The sequence below is a fragment of the Perissodus microlepis genome, chromosome 19 (genome assembly GCF_051167445.1).
Source record: "Perissodus microlepis isolate ML-2025 ecotype Zambia chromosome 19, ASM5116744v1, whole genome shotgun sequence".
In the NCBI taxonomy this organism is placed as follows: Eukaryota; Metazoa; Chordata; class Actinopteri; order Cichliformes; family Cichlidae; genus Perissodus; species Perissodus microlepis.
The window spans coordinates 14,595,868-14,614,069 of NC_140479.1; the positions used below are offsets into that span (position 1 = coordinate 14,595,868).

At 39.3% G+C, this 18,202-nt stretch overlaps 2 protein-coding genes across 7 annotated transcripts; both read left to right on the plus strand.

Annotated features, from left to right (window-relative positions):
• The first annotated feature begins 443 nt into the window (after window positions 1–443).
• On the plus strand, window positions 444–17,551 carry mocs1 (molybdenum cofactor synthesis 1). 4 transcript variants are annotated; one of them, XM_084914733.1, is made up of 11 exons: window positions 444–751; window positions 1,969–2,080; window positions 2,371–2,538; window positions 3,907–4,071; window positions 5,311–5,372; window positions 6,827–6,938; window positions 7,039–7,151; window positions 7,520–7,630; window positions 15,067–15,187; window positions 15,273–15,335; window positions 15,574–15,686. In XM_084914733.1, exons 1-10 carry the CDS (start codon window positions 557–559, stop codon window positions 15,326–15,328), a joined length of 1,215 nt encoding a protein of 404 aa, XP_084770859.1. In that variant the 5' UTR covers window positions 444–556; the 3' UTR covers window positions 15,329–15,335; window positions 15,574–15,686. The 4 variants fall into 4 exon arrangements, with proteins under 4 accessions (XP_084770859.1, XP_084770856.1, XP_084770857.1 ...); XM_084914730.1 differs by having other exon boundaries at window positions 445–751; window positions 15,273–15,320; window positions 15,571–17,551; XM_084914731.1 differs by having other exon boundaries at window positions 445–751; window positions 15,273–15,320; window positions 15,574–17,551.
• LOC146365635 (interferon-gamma-inducible GTPase 10-like) lies at window positions 7,637–15,071 on the plus strand. 3 transcript variants are annotated; one of them, XM_084914735.1, is made up of 3 exons: window positions 7,638–10,616; window positions 10,839–11,414; window positions 11,558–15,071. In XM_084914735.1, exons 2-3 carry the CDS (start codon window positions 10,853–10,855, stop codon window positions 12,163–12,165), a joined length of 1,170 nt encoding a protein of 389 aa, XP_084770861.1. In that variant the 5' UTR covers window positions 7,638–10,616; window positions 10,839–10,852; the 3' UTR covers window positions 12,166–15,071. The 3 variants fall into 3 exon arrangements, with proteins under 3 accessions (XP_084770863.1, XP_084770861.1, XP_084770860.1); XM_084914737.1 differs by having other exon boundaries at window positions 7,637–11,414; window positions 11,634–11,718; XM_084914734.1 differs by having other exon boundaries at window positions 7,638–11,414.
• Window positions 17,552–18,202: the final 651 nt, after the last annotated feature.

Genomic DNA, 18,202 nt, shown 5'->3' on the forward strand with positions numbered 1-18,202 from the left:
ACACCAGCACCCATGAGGAAGAGAAGTGTCTTACAACAGGCTGCTTTTGCTTATTTTGTTTGGGAACATAATCTGTCAGTATTACCTCTCCAAGATCCGAGTTGTGTCCAAGTACACAATATTTTTAGTTTTTAGTTTTTCTTTTTTTAGTTTAGGTTTTACTAAAAAAAAATGTTTTTTTTGTTTTTTTTTTTATATAATAGCAGGGTGGCTGATTTAAGAACTTCATAAGAGGTAATACAACTTTGCTGTGTTAACTCACAGCGCGTTTAAGCTAGGTTTCATATTTGTCTAAAATCAACTTTTTATTTTATTTTCACTCCTAGTTTTAATTTGCTTTTAGTTCCCTGAAATAACCGGTCTCAGTGCTACCCTCCATTGGCGGTTTCTATGTAAAAAAAATAAATCTTTGGTTACCCTTGACTACACTACCCATAGTGCACCATGGTATGCGTCCGTTACTGTGATTGGTCCAGGTTGGTTAGAGACGTTGTTGAACTGCAGGTCGGAGAGAAAGAGCAAACAGAGGACCTCGGAGTTGTCAAATGGTTGAATTATGGCTGCTCCTGTTGGCATGTGCTGCCGTCTGTTTGACAGAAACGGCGCTTTGACACGTATTAGGAAACTGTTTGCACGGCGCGTGAACAGAAGCATCGCGCGGAGCTGTTCCGGTGTTACGCACGAGGAAAATGAACTTGAACTCACAGGCTCGACTATAGCTGGTTCCAACTTCAAAACCAGGGCAACACAGGTAAGTCAACCTCCAAAACAGTAACACAAGCCGGGCCTGCAGCTAAGATTGTCTTGTCTGTGTTGAGTCGCAGGCTGATTGAAACCTTTAAGGACTAAAGGTGAGAAGCTTATAACCTGAACAGGTTATAAACTGGGCCCAGGAAACACTAAACTAAGGAATAAATATTAAACCAAACGGTTATCCATTATGACAGCGTGGCTGTGATATAAAAGGGGGTCATGGGGTGTATTTTTGGCGTGATTGTGAGAACCAATCAGAGGGGGGAAAATCAGAATCAGAATACTTTATTGATCCCTGGGGGAAATTATTTTTTGTTACAGTGCTCCATTATAAACCAACATTAAGACAAGACAGACAATACAATATGAAAACAACACCTCACCTGCCTTACGTTTGTCACTGCTTTGTAGTTTTACATACTTGATATCATGTGATAAGATAGATGTGATAGCCAGCATGCTGCAAGTAGGAAAAGAATTGTTATAAACTAATAAAGTTGGTTGAGATTAAAAGTAAGTTTTTCTATTTGGATTGAAGTTGTGCTTTAGATGATACAGATTTTGACTCTTTTGGAGATCTTTTGGATCCAAAGTATAAACGGTTTAAGAGGGTGTTATTGAGATAGTCTACTTCTTTAAAATATTGTTTCTACCTCATACATACATACTCTATCCATGTGCTTGATAATCAGAGATGATTAACAGAGCAAGCATGCTCCTGAATGTCCAGTAGTCAAATAACAGAGTAGCATTCATTGTTCATCTTCTTGCTGTGTCTCTCTGGGTTGCAGGTGCATATTACATCAGTGACTATAATAATTATGATAGGGCAATAATAGGGAAAAATTGACAAAAGTGTGCATAAGTGGCTTTTATATGAAGCTTTTTACCTTAAGAAACAATGAAGGGACTTGGGAAGGTCTAAAAAGATCAGTGCAGTTAAATGATCAGCCTGTTGATTAACAGAGTGTCTCCGAGCAACTGCTGAGTCACTGGTTTGCTTATATACTGGTAACTTTTGACATAACCGCAGGTGCTCATGAGTGATGGGCAAAGGTCAGGAGCTGGGACACAGATTTGGCTTCAGCTGACATTATTGTGTCTCTGGCATGATGGGACTCAGAGGGGCTGTTGTGTTTGATTCAAAATAAGACTGCAGTGATGCCAGGGTATATAGTTTGATCGGTGTCTTTTCCCGGTTCTTTTCCTCCCCAGAAGAGGCTCAGGGACGACAGCATACTCCCCTTTTCAGCGTTCTTGACTGACAACTTTGGCCGCAGGCACAACTACCTACGAATCTCCCTCACAGAGAAATGCAACTTCCGCTGTGAGTAAATGTTTATTTTCTGTGGATCTTATCAAGAAACCATTGTTACATTCCCAGCCCACTAGTGGAGCAACATTATTAGACAAAGTTAACCATCGCAATTAGTAAACCTTTCACAGAAGTGCACTAAAATGCCCAAATTCTGCTGACCTACTGGAGAAAGAAAAAGTTTTTGGTTTGTCCCCTTGTTCCCTTTTATTTTGTTGTGTTACTTCAGTATTTATCGTAGTAAAAGAAGGAATTCTCGCTAATGTAGGCTAAAATACATCTTTCATCTTTCTCATTTCTAGGTCAGTACTGCATGCCAGAAGAGGGGGTGAAGCTCACACCACGGGGCCAGCTGCTATCCACCTCTGAGGTGCTGACCCTGGCTCGCCTCTTCGTCCAAGAGGGGGTGGACAAGATCCGCCTCACTGGAGGGGAGCCGCTCATCAGACCTGATGTGCTCCATATTATCAGTAAGAAACAAGGAGAAAATAGTTTGTGCAGGCTTTTTTTTTTTTTTTTCAATAATAAAACAACTTGGAAGCTGTTTTGAGTCATTTCACACTTTTTTAACACTTTGGATCAGCTTGTAGCAAACATAAACTTGCTTTCTTCAGTTTACCGTATGACTAAAATGATGTAGTGACACTGTTTTCAGAGGAGCAAGTCAACATTGGCAACCAGGCGACCGATGATTCATGTGCTAACTCTGCTGACTTGACTGCAGCTGAAGTGAAGAGAAACAATTTTGCATGCATGCCTTCAGTTTAAGGGTTTCTGTGGAAGGGAAAATGATTTGTTACACCGCAGTTGTGTTTTTGGTCTAATGATGTATTATTGCATCATTTGAATTTTACAGCCTGATTTTAAATTAAACTTTGTAAGTGAAGCCTCTGCAGCAAGAAAAAGCCTGTCGTGAATGAATGAGGGTGTGTGGCAGGACTAGTGGGTCAGGTCTTTTTGGAAAGAGGACCATTGATTGCCACTAGCTGTGTGTGAGGCTCATGAGACTTCATGCATAACTTGGATTTGGTTGCACTAGTTATTTCAGGAAGCAAGAGGATCACTTGAAATAACGGAATATAATTTATTGAAGTGTGGAGTTTGACTAATAAATGATTTGCCGACATTGGTAGGAAGAAATACACAACAGTATTGCTGATGGAGATTAGAGTTGGAGACTCTGATGAGGCACATTGAGCATCCAGAATAAAGGTGGAGATGAGGAGGAGGCAGAGCACACGAATGAGAGTCTGAAACGACTGCACTGAGATTTAAAGCTCAAGGAACAGAGGCTGAATGGCTCACAGGAGGAGGGTGAAAAAGCTGCAGTGAAGCTGGTTGTGTTGTTTTTGTTGGCTCACAGAACCGCTGATGTGGCGTGTACAGTTATAAACAGGATCCACAAAGATCTACTGGTTACAAGTAATGGTAGTTGGCTAGGTTTACTGGATGGATTTAGTTGCATTGTGGTGCTGTGTGTGTTTGTGAGTTCAATCTGCATGATCTTTGCCTAATGTCAAAATGACCGGAGTAACTGTACTAGTTATTGATAATAAAGACTTTAATAACCCATAAATTTATTTAAAGAAGTTTTTTCATTGATAGGCATTCAAGCAAGGAAACATAATTTCACGGTGGCACAATATGCTGCATAGTAACAGATAAAGATATCCACTTTACATGGCTAAAGATTTTGTTCTGTTATCATGCTGTAATGATTGATTTATGTATGGATAAACCCATCTGTTATATAATATTTCAACCTAAAGGTAAAAGTTCACTCATTGCATTCATCAGTTTTCTCTCATTCTGTCTTGCTTTCCATTTCTACTCTGCAGCTGAGCTCAGAAAGTTGGAGGGCCTCAAGACTGTCGCCATGACAACCAATGGCATGAACTTGGCTCGGCTTTTGCCAAACCTTAAAGACGCCGGATTGGACCTGATCAACATCAGCCTGGATTCATTAGTTCCTGCCAAATTTGAGTTTATTGTCAGACGGAAAGGTATGGAAGCGTCGTCAGTATATCAGTGTCAGCTGTGTGAGACATATGATCAAAACACCAATAGTGTGCGTAGATTGAGGAGGGGAAAAAAGCGACATCACGAGGCTATAACTGATTGACGCTGTAGTTTAGGAGTGTATAACCACAAAAGTGTCAGATGGTCAGTGAGATATTTTCTAAATCCCTACGTCTTTAGAAAATATGAAGGAGATAGTGATTTGGTGATGGTGGAGGCCATTTGAGTATAATGAACTCATTGTGATGTTTAAGATGCCAGTTTTACATGATTTGAGCTTTGTGACGTGGTGTGTTATCCTGCTGGAAGCAGCGGTCAGAAGATGGGAGATATCACTGTCACTGTGGTAATAAAGTGATGGGTACTGAGCAACTGTACTCGGACAGGCTGTAGTGTTTAAATAATGCTCATTTGGTGCTAACTGGCCCAAAGTGTGCCCAGATAATTGGCTGATTGACTGACTTCAGATGAAATTAAACATAATTAATATTCTTCATGTGTGGCTAAAAACTCTCACTGTCTTTATGTATGAAACTGTTCCTTTTTTTTTTAGTGTTTCCCTAGTTCAGCTTGTTTGTTGTGGGTCCATCCCACAAGCTTAGGGAAGAAGGCTGTAAGCTGTAAACACTGCAGGTGACAGCAGGGCAGAGCTATGGGTGGTTGGCTCGTGAAAGGCAGACACAGATGGACTAACTGAGATTAGGACATGAAAAAGAGCGGAGAAAAGAAAACTGGCTTTACAGCACCTGCCTTCTTGTGTTTGTAATAGAAGTTACTGTTGAAATCTTGTTTCTTTTCTTTATTCAGTACAAATTGCAGTTATGCAAACTGTAAATAAAACATAAGCCTCATCCTACATAAAGATCCTGCTTTGATTTAATTGTTTTGAGCAAGTGAAAACAAATAATGACTCTGACCTTGACAGTCTGCTTTTCAAAAGCTTGAGCTGCTGTGGAGGGATTACATGTTTCTATATAAGTGGTTTGTGGTGAATTACGGACATTATCAGCTTAGTTCTGATCTTTGTTTTTGTTGTATGATTCAGTGCATTTTTATTTCTCAAAACCTGCCTCCAATCACACCTCATTCTCAACTTTAGTCGTAGTTTAATAACATACAATTTAAAGAAACTTTACTATTATTATTTATTAGTAGCATTACTAATGCACCTAATGTAAAATGTTAATCTTAGTCACATTTAATTTTCTACTTGCCTTTTCCAGGGTTTCACAAAGTAATGGAGGGCATTGAAAAGGCCATTGAATTGGGCTACAGTCCTGTGAAGGTATTTGTTCATTTTCATTCATTATTAAGTCTCTGTTATGGAAAATATCCCCACTACGATTCAGTGTCTTCCTTTTTGTTACTGTTTAACATTTTTGCCGTTTATATATAAGTATTAAAATGGGTAAGATTTAATTGCAGGACAAGTGTTTCACAGTTGCAGAAATGTAGCAAGTGCAGAGTGCCCCAAAACTCTGAGATAATCAGCTAATATCAGTGAGAGAAAACAATAAAATCATGGTTAGGAAAGGTGAATTCCCTGTGATGACTTTCATATGGTGTTTTTGGATAATGCGTCAGAGTGAAAGCCTGGAACAGGAGAACAACAAGGGGCTGAGGATGGAGCCTTGGGGACCGGCATTTATACTGATCTAAGATCAATCCTACCGTGGCGCTGAGAAGTCAAACGCACTGAAACCTAAGCAAGTAGAAATGTTGCAAAAGCTGCTCCGCTCTGGATCAAACCACCAAAAATGTTGGTGGTTTGATTCTGTTTGCATGCCAAATATCCTTGGGCAAGATACTTATTCCAATTTGCTCTCCAATGTATCCATCAGAGTATGAATGTGTGTGAATATTTGATAGAAAGTACTTATGTAGGAAAAGAACAGAAATAAGTGCTTGTATGAATGGGTTTGAATGAGTGAATGAGGCAAGTCATATAAAACACTTCGTGTGCTCAGTTAGTAGTAGAAAAATGCTGCATATGAATCAGTCCGTTAACCAAAATCAAGCAATGACCACTATTGTGAGCAATTCCTTTTACTTTTTCATAATGAGAGACACAAACTGTTTTGCAGAGTGCTTTGGAAGTTGTCAGATTTTGGTTGTAGTTTACTGTTTCCTCCAGTAGCTTCTCGTAACCTGATTCCCCTTTAGGAAGAGTGTGATTTTTATAAGGCTTCTCTGTTGCGTTTAGGAATGCCAGCATAAAATAACATTATATGTCCATTACCTAGTCTAAAAAATTGTTGTTCTTCATTCTGTTTTGCTAAGCTGTGCGGTTAGCTTGATGCCCCTGACTGCATGTTGATCAAGAAGTGTTGGGGTTCAGCCTTGGGTCAGTGAAGGACCTTCATTTGTAGATCTTTAAGCATCAAATGAGTCACATTAAATCTGCTAGACTGTTAAAATAAAACATGATGCTGTTTTAAACTTTCACATTATTTATCAACTCTTTAAGAAGGCAAGAAAACGCTTATGTGGACGGGTCTCCTTTTGAAAAATTTAGACTTTAAAAATATAGTGAATTATTCCAGTCATTAACATCACTGGATGAATTGTCATGTATAGTTCATCAAAGTCTTATAAGACTGTTATTATTGTGTTACATAATTAAATATTGGCCCACACATCTTCAGTAAGTCATTTTCTGTCGGTTGTTACATAACCAGCTTGTTAGGAAAATAATGGCTCAGTAATCAGTGGGCTATTGTTGTTCACTTCTCTCCGTAGATCAACTGTGTGGTCATGCGAGGCCTGAATGAGGATGAGCTGCTTGATTTTGCAGCACTGACAGAGAAGAAGCCTCTGGAGGTGCGCTTTATAGAATACATGCCCTTCGATGGTAAGTGCTCACGCCCCATGAAGAGTTTAAAATGCTCGTGCAAACGTTTTAAACATCCATTGTTTAAACCCACACTGCCTGGTTTGTCTCCTCTCTGCAGGCAACAAGTGGAACTTTAAGAAGATGGTGAGCTACCAGGAGATGCTGGACCGCATCAGGCAGAAGTGGCCCGACCTGGAGAAGCTTCAAGCTGGACAGACAGACACAGCCAAGGTCAGTGTCTCCAACTGTACTAAATTACTTTGGAGATGAAACACTGACAAAGATGGTTGATTAATTATTATATTTATACTGAAAAATAAAAACTCATGTTTCTTGTGTTCCTCTGTGCATTTTCTCCGACACATCCGAGTCCCTCTGATCAAATAGACCTGCAGGATTTTTCTGTATTTCTGCTTAAAACATCATCAGATTATAACACAAGTCCTAAAAAGCAAAAAAGAAGACAACTCAATTAAACACATTAGACTAAAACATCACAGTGTGCAAAGTTTCAGGTGTTGGAGTCCAATTAAGCACTTTTTGTCACTGGTTGTAATTGGAAGTATATTTCACACTTTTCCCCCCCTGTTTTGAAACAGACATTTAAAGTGCCAGGCTTCAAAGGTCAGCTGGGCTTCATCACCTCCATGTCTGACCATTTCTGTGGCTCCTGCAATCGTTTACGCATCACTGCAGACGGCAACCTAAAGGTAAAGCCGATAAAGCTTTAAAGCTGTGCATGAGGTCTGTTATTGTCCTATGGCACAAATGACCATGTATGCATGTGTGCACTTATAGATGGGCGGAGCTTGTGGGAGGCAGGTTGTGGAGCAAAAAGGGTGGTTTGTGATTTGTTAATAAGTGACAGAATCTTTTGCTGTTACTTGAGTTTTTCATAATTTTGATGAGAATCTTATTGCTTTTATACATTTTTCTTCACCTTCATGTATCAGTGTCCCTTTTTCTTCACCATTAAGGTCCTTTGATTCTCCTTCTGGTCATTCCCTTTGTTTTTGAGACAAAACTTTTAACTAATTAGCATCAACATACACTGAAGGTGTAGAGGAGGCTGCATACACTTCACTCTGAAACACTGATTTCAGTGGTTTGTGCCAAGCAACAGGATACAAGCACAACTACAGAGCTGTTGCAGGCGCTACGGTCAAAGTTCAGCAGAATGTAACTTTGACCACTGTGAACTATAACGACTGCCTGTCTACCCAATAAGAAGAAGGCATCTCTTTCTACTGGTAAGGTCAGCTACAGGTCATCTCTGCCTTCAGCTGAATATGGCAGAAGATGGTATCTCCTTCTATTGGCCACAGTGAGCTGCAGAGCAAAGTAGAGGAAATGTTTATTATGATGCATTTGAATTCATTAAATTATACAACATTTGTTTGGGTTTGTATCGAGACCAATGTGTTAGACTGAGTATTTCTTCACCTCTCACCTCTTTTATATCCCCACGTGTTACATACCACTACAGCATGTCATTGAATTTTGTCTAATCTCTCCCTTAGTGTGTTTTGTCCTGATTTTTTATTTTTTATTTTTATTTTTTTCGCCTGTCCCGTTTGGTTCTTTTGCCATCAGAATTATTGTCTAAAGGCAAAGAAAGATGCCCAACAGATTTACTTTACCAAATGGACCCTCCCAGCCTTGCCGTATTGGTCTATTTGATTCACCTTTGCTTTTATTGTTTATTTTACTTTATTTTCACATGCTACACACGGGACAGACATGACTGGGGGAAAGAAAGGGGAGAAAGAAAAACAGCGGGGAAGAGGAACGGTGATAAAGGGCAAAAACCAACAAAACAAACAGATAAAAAATACATATATCAATCACCTGGATCACCTGTTGAGAAAGAAAAAAGAGAAAACAAGCAAAAAAAGAGAGAGCAATATAATAAACAACATCATCGCGATGATCTATGCGAATATAACAGTGAATACTAAATATTGAATATTATTGTGCAGCACATTGGATCGACAGCGCACAGTGTGCTTTGAGGTAGGGGCCAAAAAGGGTGTAGTTTGTGTCTGTGAGCACCCGTGTGTACACCTGTGAGCATGAGCACGCTTGTATTTAAAAGGTTCCTTCATGTAATGATCTGCTAGAGGGTGTGGGGAGCCACAGCCCTGTCCTCCTGGGCATGAAGCAGGTATGGAGGAGATCAAAACTCCAGACATCCAGAGGCCCTCAGAGCGCTGGGGGTGCTGATTTATTTCTGCTCTCTTTCTGTTTTATCTTCTCTCTTTGTTCACAGATAATAACTGCATTTACGTTCAGCATAGAAATTATACTGTGTACAATGTATGTGTTAAATACTGTGGCAACACAACAAACCTCGTTTTAAAAAAAAAAAAAAAAAAAAAAAAAAAAGTCGGGAGTCGGCTCTCACTTGATGGGAGTCGGCTCTTCTGTTTCACTACAAAGCTCTAAGAGTGGATGCTTTTGCTCATGGCACATCACTAACATAGGAGGCTTCAGCCACACACAGACAAAAACTGGTTCATCCCAAAGACAAAACTCCTAAACACAAACTTAACAACATAGTGTATGTGTATTTGACCTCAATAAATTAGATAGCTCCTTAGATAGCTACAGGCTCTGTGCATGCACAGCTCAGAAATAAATGAGCTCGGCCCTGAGCAAAACGCTAACTTCAGTGTCCACTCTATTAATCCACAGTTTAAAATTGCCTATGCAGTGCTCTCTAGCCTGTGTGCCATTTGTTGCCATTCAAGATTTCCCCTAGGTTGGCGCCGGTAACACGTCCAAAACTGAAAATGCTGGGTCTAAAACCCAGGATAATAACATTGTTATTGTGCTTTAAGTGAGAGATACATCAGGAAATTACAACAAAGTAACATCAACATCTACAGGAGGAATTATCTTTCAGTTAATCTGTTATTTAAAAAAAATTTTCGGTTGTGGAACTGGTTGTACCTGTAACAACCTGGTTGTACCCTTTTCAAAAACATGAAGAGTAGCTGTTTATTATCTTTTCATATGTACAATCATACCTTTAAACCAGCAACAGTTAAATGAGGACATTCTTCTTTGCCCTCAATTCAAAGCACAGTCATAGCTAACTGTACATTTTAACAAAATGCTTTTGCTATCAGTTTTTTTTCTTATAAAGGCAGAAACAGAGGAACCTCCCTAAGCTTCAGATGCTGAAACTTTCCTTTTTATCATATCAGTATAGGAACTAATGTCATCTGACTGTTAATAAACTGTGTATAATACAGAAAACGACTAAATCAATCAACACTTTGTTCAAATCAAACAATATGATGGCAACTGTTAAATCCTGATCTAATTATATCTTATAGAGGGAGGAATTACCTTTCAGTTTTTCTGTCATTTAAAATCATTTCATTATAGCTCTCTACTTGGTTTAAAAGTATGACTGTACGTATGAATGTAAAACTGAAAGCACAGCAGACAAAAACAATAACAGCTGCTCCGCCCATTTTTAAAAAGGGCACATCCAGGTTGTTTCAGGTACAACCAGTTCCACAATCGAAAGAAAGAGGACATTCTTTGATCTAAATTCACTTACCTTTGAAGCTAAAAATTTCTTCCATCGAAAAACTGAAAACATCTTTGTGAAAAGAAGTTAATTCGGTATTAAATAGGTTAAAAGTACCATTTGTGCTCGAGTCTTGCAAGGAAGGAGTGCCTCAAGTGAGTATCTGTTACTATTGAATTTTTTGTCTACGGGTTGTTTTTTTCCCTTTTGATTGAAAAACCATTTTTGTAGAAATTTGTCTCACCAAAACAGCTTGTGTTAAATGTATAGAACAGTAAATGAAAATATTTATACTCTTCAGTCATATAAATAACTAAAATAAGCATGTGCTGTATAATCTCTTGAATCAAACCAGAAAATGATTATAGTTTTTTCAGTTTGTGGGACTGCCATGGATACTCCATCTGACCCCTTTGAAAACAAAGAACTTTTTGAAGAAATTAAGGAAGCAATGAATAAAAGTCATGAAGAAGGGGCTGCTAAGATCATGGAGCTTTTGGATCAGCAGAAAAACACTCCACTAAATATTGCCATCACTGGAGAATGTGGTTCTGGGAAATCCACCTTTGTTAATGCTCTTAGAGACCTACCAGATGATGATGAGAACTCTGCGCCTACTGGTCCAGTTGAAACCACCAAAGAGGCCACACTATACACCCATCCAAAGTATCCCAATGTTAAAATATGGGATCTTCCTGGAATTGGCACCACTAAGTTTCCAGCTGCTAAGTACCTAGAGCATGTTGAGTTTCAGAAGTTTGACTTCTTCATCATTATCTCAGACACTCGCTTCAGGGAAAATGATGTGAAACTTGCTCATGAGATTCAGAGGATGAAGAAAAAGTTCTACTTTGTTCGCTCAAAGATTGACAACGATTTGCGTATGGAACAAAAAAAGAAAGGATTCAATGAAGAGGAGACTCTTTCCAAAATCAGAAATACCTGTACTGAAGGTAAGTTTGTTTTGTAATACAAAACATTAGTATAGAAATATTAGTGCCTTCTTAAATAATATTGTAAAGGTGGCATTTTCCTGATTTTCCTTTTTATTTCTTTAGTTTCATTTTTGTTATTCTAAGAGTTAAGATTTTATAAGGGCTTCAAAATGAAGGTCTAGAGTCCCCCCAAGTATTCCTGGTGTCCAGTTCTGAGCCCCACATGTACGATTTCAGCCTTTTAGGGGAGACTCTTGAAAAGCAACTTCCTGCACAGAAAAGGCATGCTCTGCTGTTGGCCATGCCCATCATCAACCTGGAGATAATAAGAAAGAAGAAGAAGATTTTTCAGGACAAGATAAAATATTATACTGCTGTAGCAGTTATTTCCTCATGTTATCCTGTTTTGGAGAATGTCATCAATGAATACCAATCTGGGTTTGGTCTCGATTGTGAGTCACTGCAGAAACTTGCCGATAGAATAGGACTGCCTTTGAGTGATTTAGAAGCTGTCATGAAATCTCCTCTTGCTGATAAAGAAAGGGTCAAAGCTCTTTTCACAGACATTCTGTCACTATCGGTGCGTTCAGCCTGTGCAACTGTGGATAGTGAAAAGTCTAATTTTTGTTCAGCTATAGGGCTCGTAGGATCAGCAGCATTGTCATGTTGGTCAACTTACAACAGTATAAACCGTTTGCTGGATATGTTTGTTGATGATGCACAGAGTGTTTTTACAAAGGTTTTAGACCATGTGACTGCTAACCCTTGATGGGCTGACATCACTCAGAGTAAGTTAAAACTTAAGGATCAACAAGTTGAATCTGTTGAGCAGATGTGCTATATACACTGCCTTTACTCTTTGAAGACGAATGGTCCTTGTTGGTATGATGATATATCTGATTCTGAAGTTTGTATAAAATCCTAACTAATCATAAATAGAGAACATTTTGTGAACAACTGTTGCATAACATTAACATGTCATATTTTTCTAGTGTTTTTAGATCAAATATACCCTTATGGATTTATGTTTTGTGTGTAGCTGTGTCTTTTTATGGTTGCTCAGTGTAAATTGGAATGATCATGGAAATCAACACGTTACATACTTGTATATATTTTTCATAGAAAAATGAAGAAAACAGAAGTTTCCTACCATTAAAGGTAGTAATCTTACATACCTTATTGGTTCTAGGTGACTACAGGTGATACAGGAAGTAGATTTGGAGACAGATGTGATGTTTGTGAATGAAAGGGAAAATCGGAATATAAGTCCTACAAGGGATATTTCTCACTCCAAAAAGTTCTAAATGTTTGTGAATATAATTGTGCATACTGTTGAGTGTTCTGTAGTATGAACAAATGTGTTTTTACATGAGTGTTAATAATTTAGTGGTCTGGGTAATAAATTTCTCTGAGTTCCTATTCTCTTCTGCAATTTCTTTTGAAATCAGTGCATTCCTGAATCTTTTTACTTAGTTGTGGTTGGTTTTTTGGGACAAATGGTTTTGCTTTCTCAAGTTGTTCTCTGCAACCAAATTTGCCTTTTCCACGCAGCCACACTTTGAATAGGCAAAAATATCATGAACATGACTCCTATTGATCTACTGAACTAATTCCAGTCTACTTGCAAAACTATACACACTCTAATCTCAACTTTAATGAGTTGAGGGTTTTATTGAGCTACAATGATACATAGAGAGGATCGTCTAAATGATCCTTTCTATGTATCACAAACAGTACAGATGAACGTTCAAACGTTTTACATGCTGAAAATTGTTCACAATAGTCCTTCATTCAGTTAGAGCATGCCTAGGTGAGTATATACTATTAAATCTTTTATTATAATTTTTATGCACTCAATTCAAAGCACCGTCATAGCTAACTGTACATTTTAACAAAATCCTTTACAACCAGTTTATTGGTATCTCTTTTATTCTCATTACTAATAATCAAACAAGGATAAGAAGGTTGTAATATTGCTCATGTAGGTATGACATCTTTCTGCATATTAAATAGGTCAAAGTGTGTGTGAAACATTGTCATAAGCAGGAGCGTAAAGGATAGAATTCACACAGTGATCTTTGCATACCATAGATTGTGTTGAATATTCGCTCCCCTCCAGTGTCTTGATGCATGCTCAATCATCCAGGTAGGTAAATCCCAAAAGATTGATTGTGTTCATCTGGATGTAGCGTTTTCATTGGTTTCGTCACTCATCCAAGTGACTTCTTTAGTCTCAGCTGACTGCAGGTTTCCCCAATCTTACAAACAGTGCATTTGGATAATGGCTGAAGGAACATCACTGAAGGAACAGTGGGCTGGGAGGTCAGTTCCTTGATCATTAGTATGCAAATTCTCATGACCATTGATCAAAGCCCACTGATCAATGGCCATCAATGGCCATGAGTACCATTCACAGAGAGTTCTCTCTTTCCCCTTACCCCAGAACCCGTCACAGCAGCGGATGGCTACCTCTCCCTGACCCTGTTTAAAAGGAAGTTTTACCTTCCCGTCATCTCAAAAGTGCTTGTTCATAACAGACCACTTGATTGTTGGGATTTTCTCTAAGAATCCTGTCGAGTCTTTACCTTACAGAATAAAGCACGCTATTGCTGCTGTTAGCTTAATATAAATAAACCTGGATTGAAATGAATTTTAGTGGGTTATTGTTATGGCCCTGAGCCTTAAGAGTGAGAATGCCTTTTTATATTTATGCAAATCCAAGTGTGCTAGGACTTGTGGATGATTGGTTACTGGGAGACCTGTGCCAGCCCTCTTCTATGCAGATTGAAGTGTGCCAGTCCACGCAGACGATTGGCTGCGTAGGGATCCCATGACACTCCAAGAGGAAATGACTGGCTGATTGTGTGCACCTGCGGGTATAAAAGGCTGAAGAGCCTTTACACTATGGGGACTGCTGCTCAGAAGTTAACATACAGTGTCCCCCTTGTCTGCCTGTCTTTTCACCTTTGTTTGCTAAACTTGTTCAGTGTTGCACTTTGTTTGTTAAACCTGGTATACAGCTGAACTTAGTTTTATTATAGTTTTGTGACGCTAGCTTGCCTTGGTTAACCCTTAGCTTTTACTTTTTTTTCTTTATGTATTAATTGGTTGCACAATGGTCTGTCAAACAGCCCTGTCCCTTTTCTGTGTAAAGTTTGCAATAAAACCTTTTATTTTACTCAGTTTTCATGTGGTGGCTTGTGTATTAAAATCTTAAGCAATTTTTGATATTAAAGTGAACTTTTTACACAGACTCCAGGGAGCCATTTAGTTCCACAGTCTCCAACCTTTTTTGCGCCACGGACCGGTTTATGCCCGACAATATTTTCACGGACCGGCCTTTAAGGTGTCGCGGATAAATACAACAAAATAAAACTAGTACCGGTACCGAAAAAAAGAAGATTTATTCATAACACACGTGAAAAGACCCATGAAAACCGAGTTAACAATAAAAACGATAACAAAATAATGCTAAAAACCGATTAAAAACCCTGAAAACAATACATTTCACACCTGAGCCTCAACTCTCGCGGCCCGGTACCGGTCCGAGGCCCGGGGGTTGGGGACCGCTGATTTAGTTAATATCTGTTTGGTGTCTATACTTGGATTTGGACTGCATTGCATTTGTGAAAACAGCTTTTCACTCTTTCCCGTCCGTCTCCTCTCTCAGGTGTGTTTGTTTGGTAACTCAGAGGTCTCCCTCAGAGATGTCTTACGCTCTGGCGCGTCTGATGAAGAGCTGCTGCAAATTATTGGTGCCGCTGTGGGCCGGAAGAAGAAACAGCATGCAGGTAGAAATCAATACATCATACAATTTTATGATTATGCGCACAGATTGTTGTAATATTTGTAATTTATTCCTCTTTCTCTCTTCAGGCATGTTCAGTATCTCTCAGATGAAGAACAGGCCTATGATCCTCATTGGTGGGTGACACAGCTGTACGTACAAAGACCTCTTTTGTGTTTCTTTAATGTTTTGTATTAGGATTGGAGCAAATCCACATCCATGCACTTTCCTTCTTAAAGATCAGGGAATGTTGAATCAAAAAGTTTAGCTATGGCTGAACGTCACGCTGGTTGCAACCACTTCTAAAACACTAGTTGGCAGCCAAGCAAAGTAGTTATGTCAGTATTCTTGACTCATTTATTTTTATTTTTTCCAAATGTTTTCCAGCAGGTACCACATCTCAGACGTTCCTGCCAAAGCTACAAGACAGCAAGAGGGCTTTCCCCATTAGTTCCCAGCTTAAAAATGACACGTTCCTCTCTCCAGCAACAACTCATCATTTAGGCAGCAGGAAAGTCTTGAATAGAGAGGATTGTTTGTGCCTTTCAGACTCCACTAACTTAACACAGGAAGCCAGTGTTTGCTGCTCTGGAACCTTAATGAGTGGGGGTACCCATGTTAAGATGCATATCAACACAGAAAAACCTAACCACAATGAAGTAGCATCCCTTCCCTCTGCAGAGATTGATAATGATCACATTAGTTGTCACACTACGACTGAATGTTTCAGAACATGCACAAATGTCTCAAGCTATGTTAATGAAGTCTGTCTCAGGAACGCACAAGCCCTGAGTCCTAATGTTCTGACGAGCCACGTGTCCAGGACCACAGGAGCAGCTGTTTTTTGCACACTGCTGATAGATGCCAAAATAAATCAGAGAAACCACCCTGTTAGATTCTGCCACAGTCAAAATTCCAACAAGGTTGCCAGTTGTAAACAGTCTGAGAGCAACCAGACAACAGATCTCAAAGCTCAGCTGACACATACAGACGCCCAGGGCCGCGCCACCATGGTGGATGTCGGGGGGAAACTTCCCACATGTCGAACAGCCATAGCCTGCGCCACCGTTAGCTTAGGCCCCACCGCCTTCCGCCTGCTTCGAGATAACCAGCTGGCCAAGGGCGACGCCTTGACTGTGGCGCAGTTGGCTGGCATCATGGCTTCCAAGCAGACCTCCACCCTCATCCCCCTCTGCCACCCTTTACCCTTAGACCACACCTCTGTCACATTTCACCTCGATGAGCTTCTTAATGCCGTCGTCATCACAGCGACATGTTGCACCACGGGCAGGACGGGAGTGGAGATGGAGGCTCTGACCGCTGCTTCTGTAACAGCGCTCACAGTCTACGATATGTGCAAGGCGGTGAGCCATGACATCATCATCACGGATATAAAACTGATTAGTAAGACAGGCGGGAAAAAGGACTTTCATCGTCATTCAAAACAGGAAGAATGAGATCAAAGACTGCACTATGGTTTTCCACAAATTAAACTTTGTGCCATCAATGAAAAACACATCCTCTTGGGCAGTTATCTCTCCTAGTCTGAATCATTTTGTCTAATATGTAATCTACTGAAGTTTTATCAATATTTTCAGTGTCATAATTCCTGTTTTTCCCTCCAGAGGGTGCACAAGTATTACATTTATAGTCCTCCCTGGAGGTTTTTGGAGTGAAGAAGAAACTGATTGCAGATGGCACTGATAATGTGCTTTTAAATTTGAAAGAATTGAATTTATGAAACTTGAAAACTGAACGTGAACAAAAGAACAGAGCAGCAAACGTTTCAGTGCATATTCCAGTCAGTCCCATACTCGCTTGCTCTTTTTCTTAACTTGCTTTTTATTGCAGTGACTAACACTACCACTATGATTGTTTTAACCTTGCATTTTTTTTTAGATAATTAGGATATGAAATTTTAGTTTTGATGTTTTCCTACCTACCTCTGTAGTACACTGCAAACTAGATTTGTACTACATGAAAGTAGAGGATGGTAGTAAAATAAACTTATCAAATGACTGATAACCCGTTACACAATACCACTTTTGTGGTGTCTTTACCAGCCGTTTTCTTTTGCTTTCGAAGAGCTGATTATTATGATTTTCATTGGTTGCATTATGCATTCACTTCACATCATCACACAGCTCTTTTTTTTTTTTTTTTTTTTTTTTTTTTACATGAAGTATGGCATGTTTTATGTTCATTTCCCCCTCAGAAGAATGGCAGTATTTTCCGGTTATATCATAATGTTCGTGCACTGGATATAAATGTTGAGCAATGTGTGACTGCACAGGGTGGTTCCACTCTGGTTACAACACACACCATGTTCCACTATGTTCTTCAGGTTATTAAAGAAACACTAACAGTCTTGGTACTTTTGCTGTAAAATTAATACCTTATTACTTATTAACTATAATTACAGGTTTAGCAAGACTAAAATAAATGAATCTGGTTATGAGTTATTTACAGCGGTAATACTGAATCTGACTGCATATATAGTAGATATTGAAGCTCATGTACAAGCTGATCTTGTACATGGCTTGGCTCGGGTGATGATATCTCCCCCCCTGACCTGTCGTGCTGGCTCCCCCTTGCCGTAGCATGTATGTTGTAGCTCATCAATCTCTAGCAGTTCATTCCATTCTTCCAAATGTTGGAACACTGAGCTACTATCGCTGTTTTGCCATCACTAAAATGCCATCATCCTATTTATGTAATTTGGGATTACTTGCATAGTAGCAGCTTACCATTTTCGTCTCTTGCCCACCAAGTCCCCGGTTCCTCAACACCTGACATGGACCTTGTTGTACTTCTCTCTCTCCTTGGTTAGCAAGGACCCCTTTTTTTTTTTCTTTTTCTTTTTTGCCTGTCCCGTTTGGATCTTTAGCCATCATAATTGTTGTCTGAAGGCCAAGAAAGATGCCACGTGAATTTACTTTACCAAGTGGATCATCATGGCCTTGCCATATTGGTCCATTTGATTGACCTTTATATAATTATAATTATGTATTATTTTATT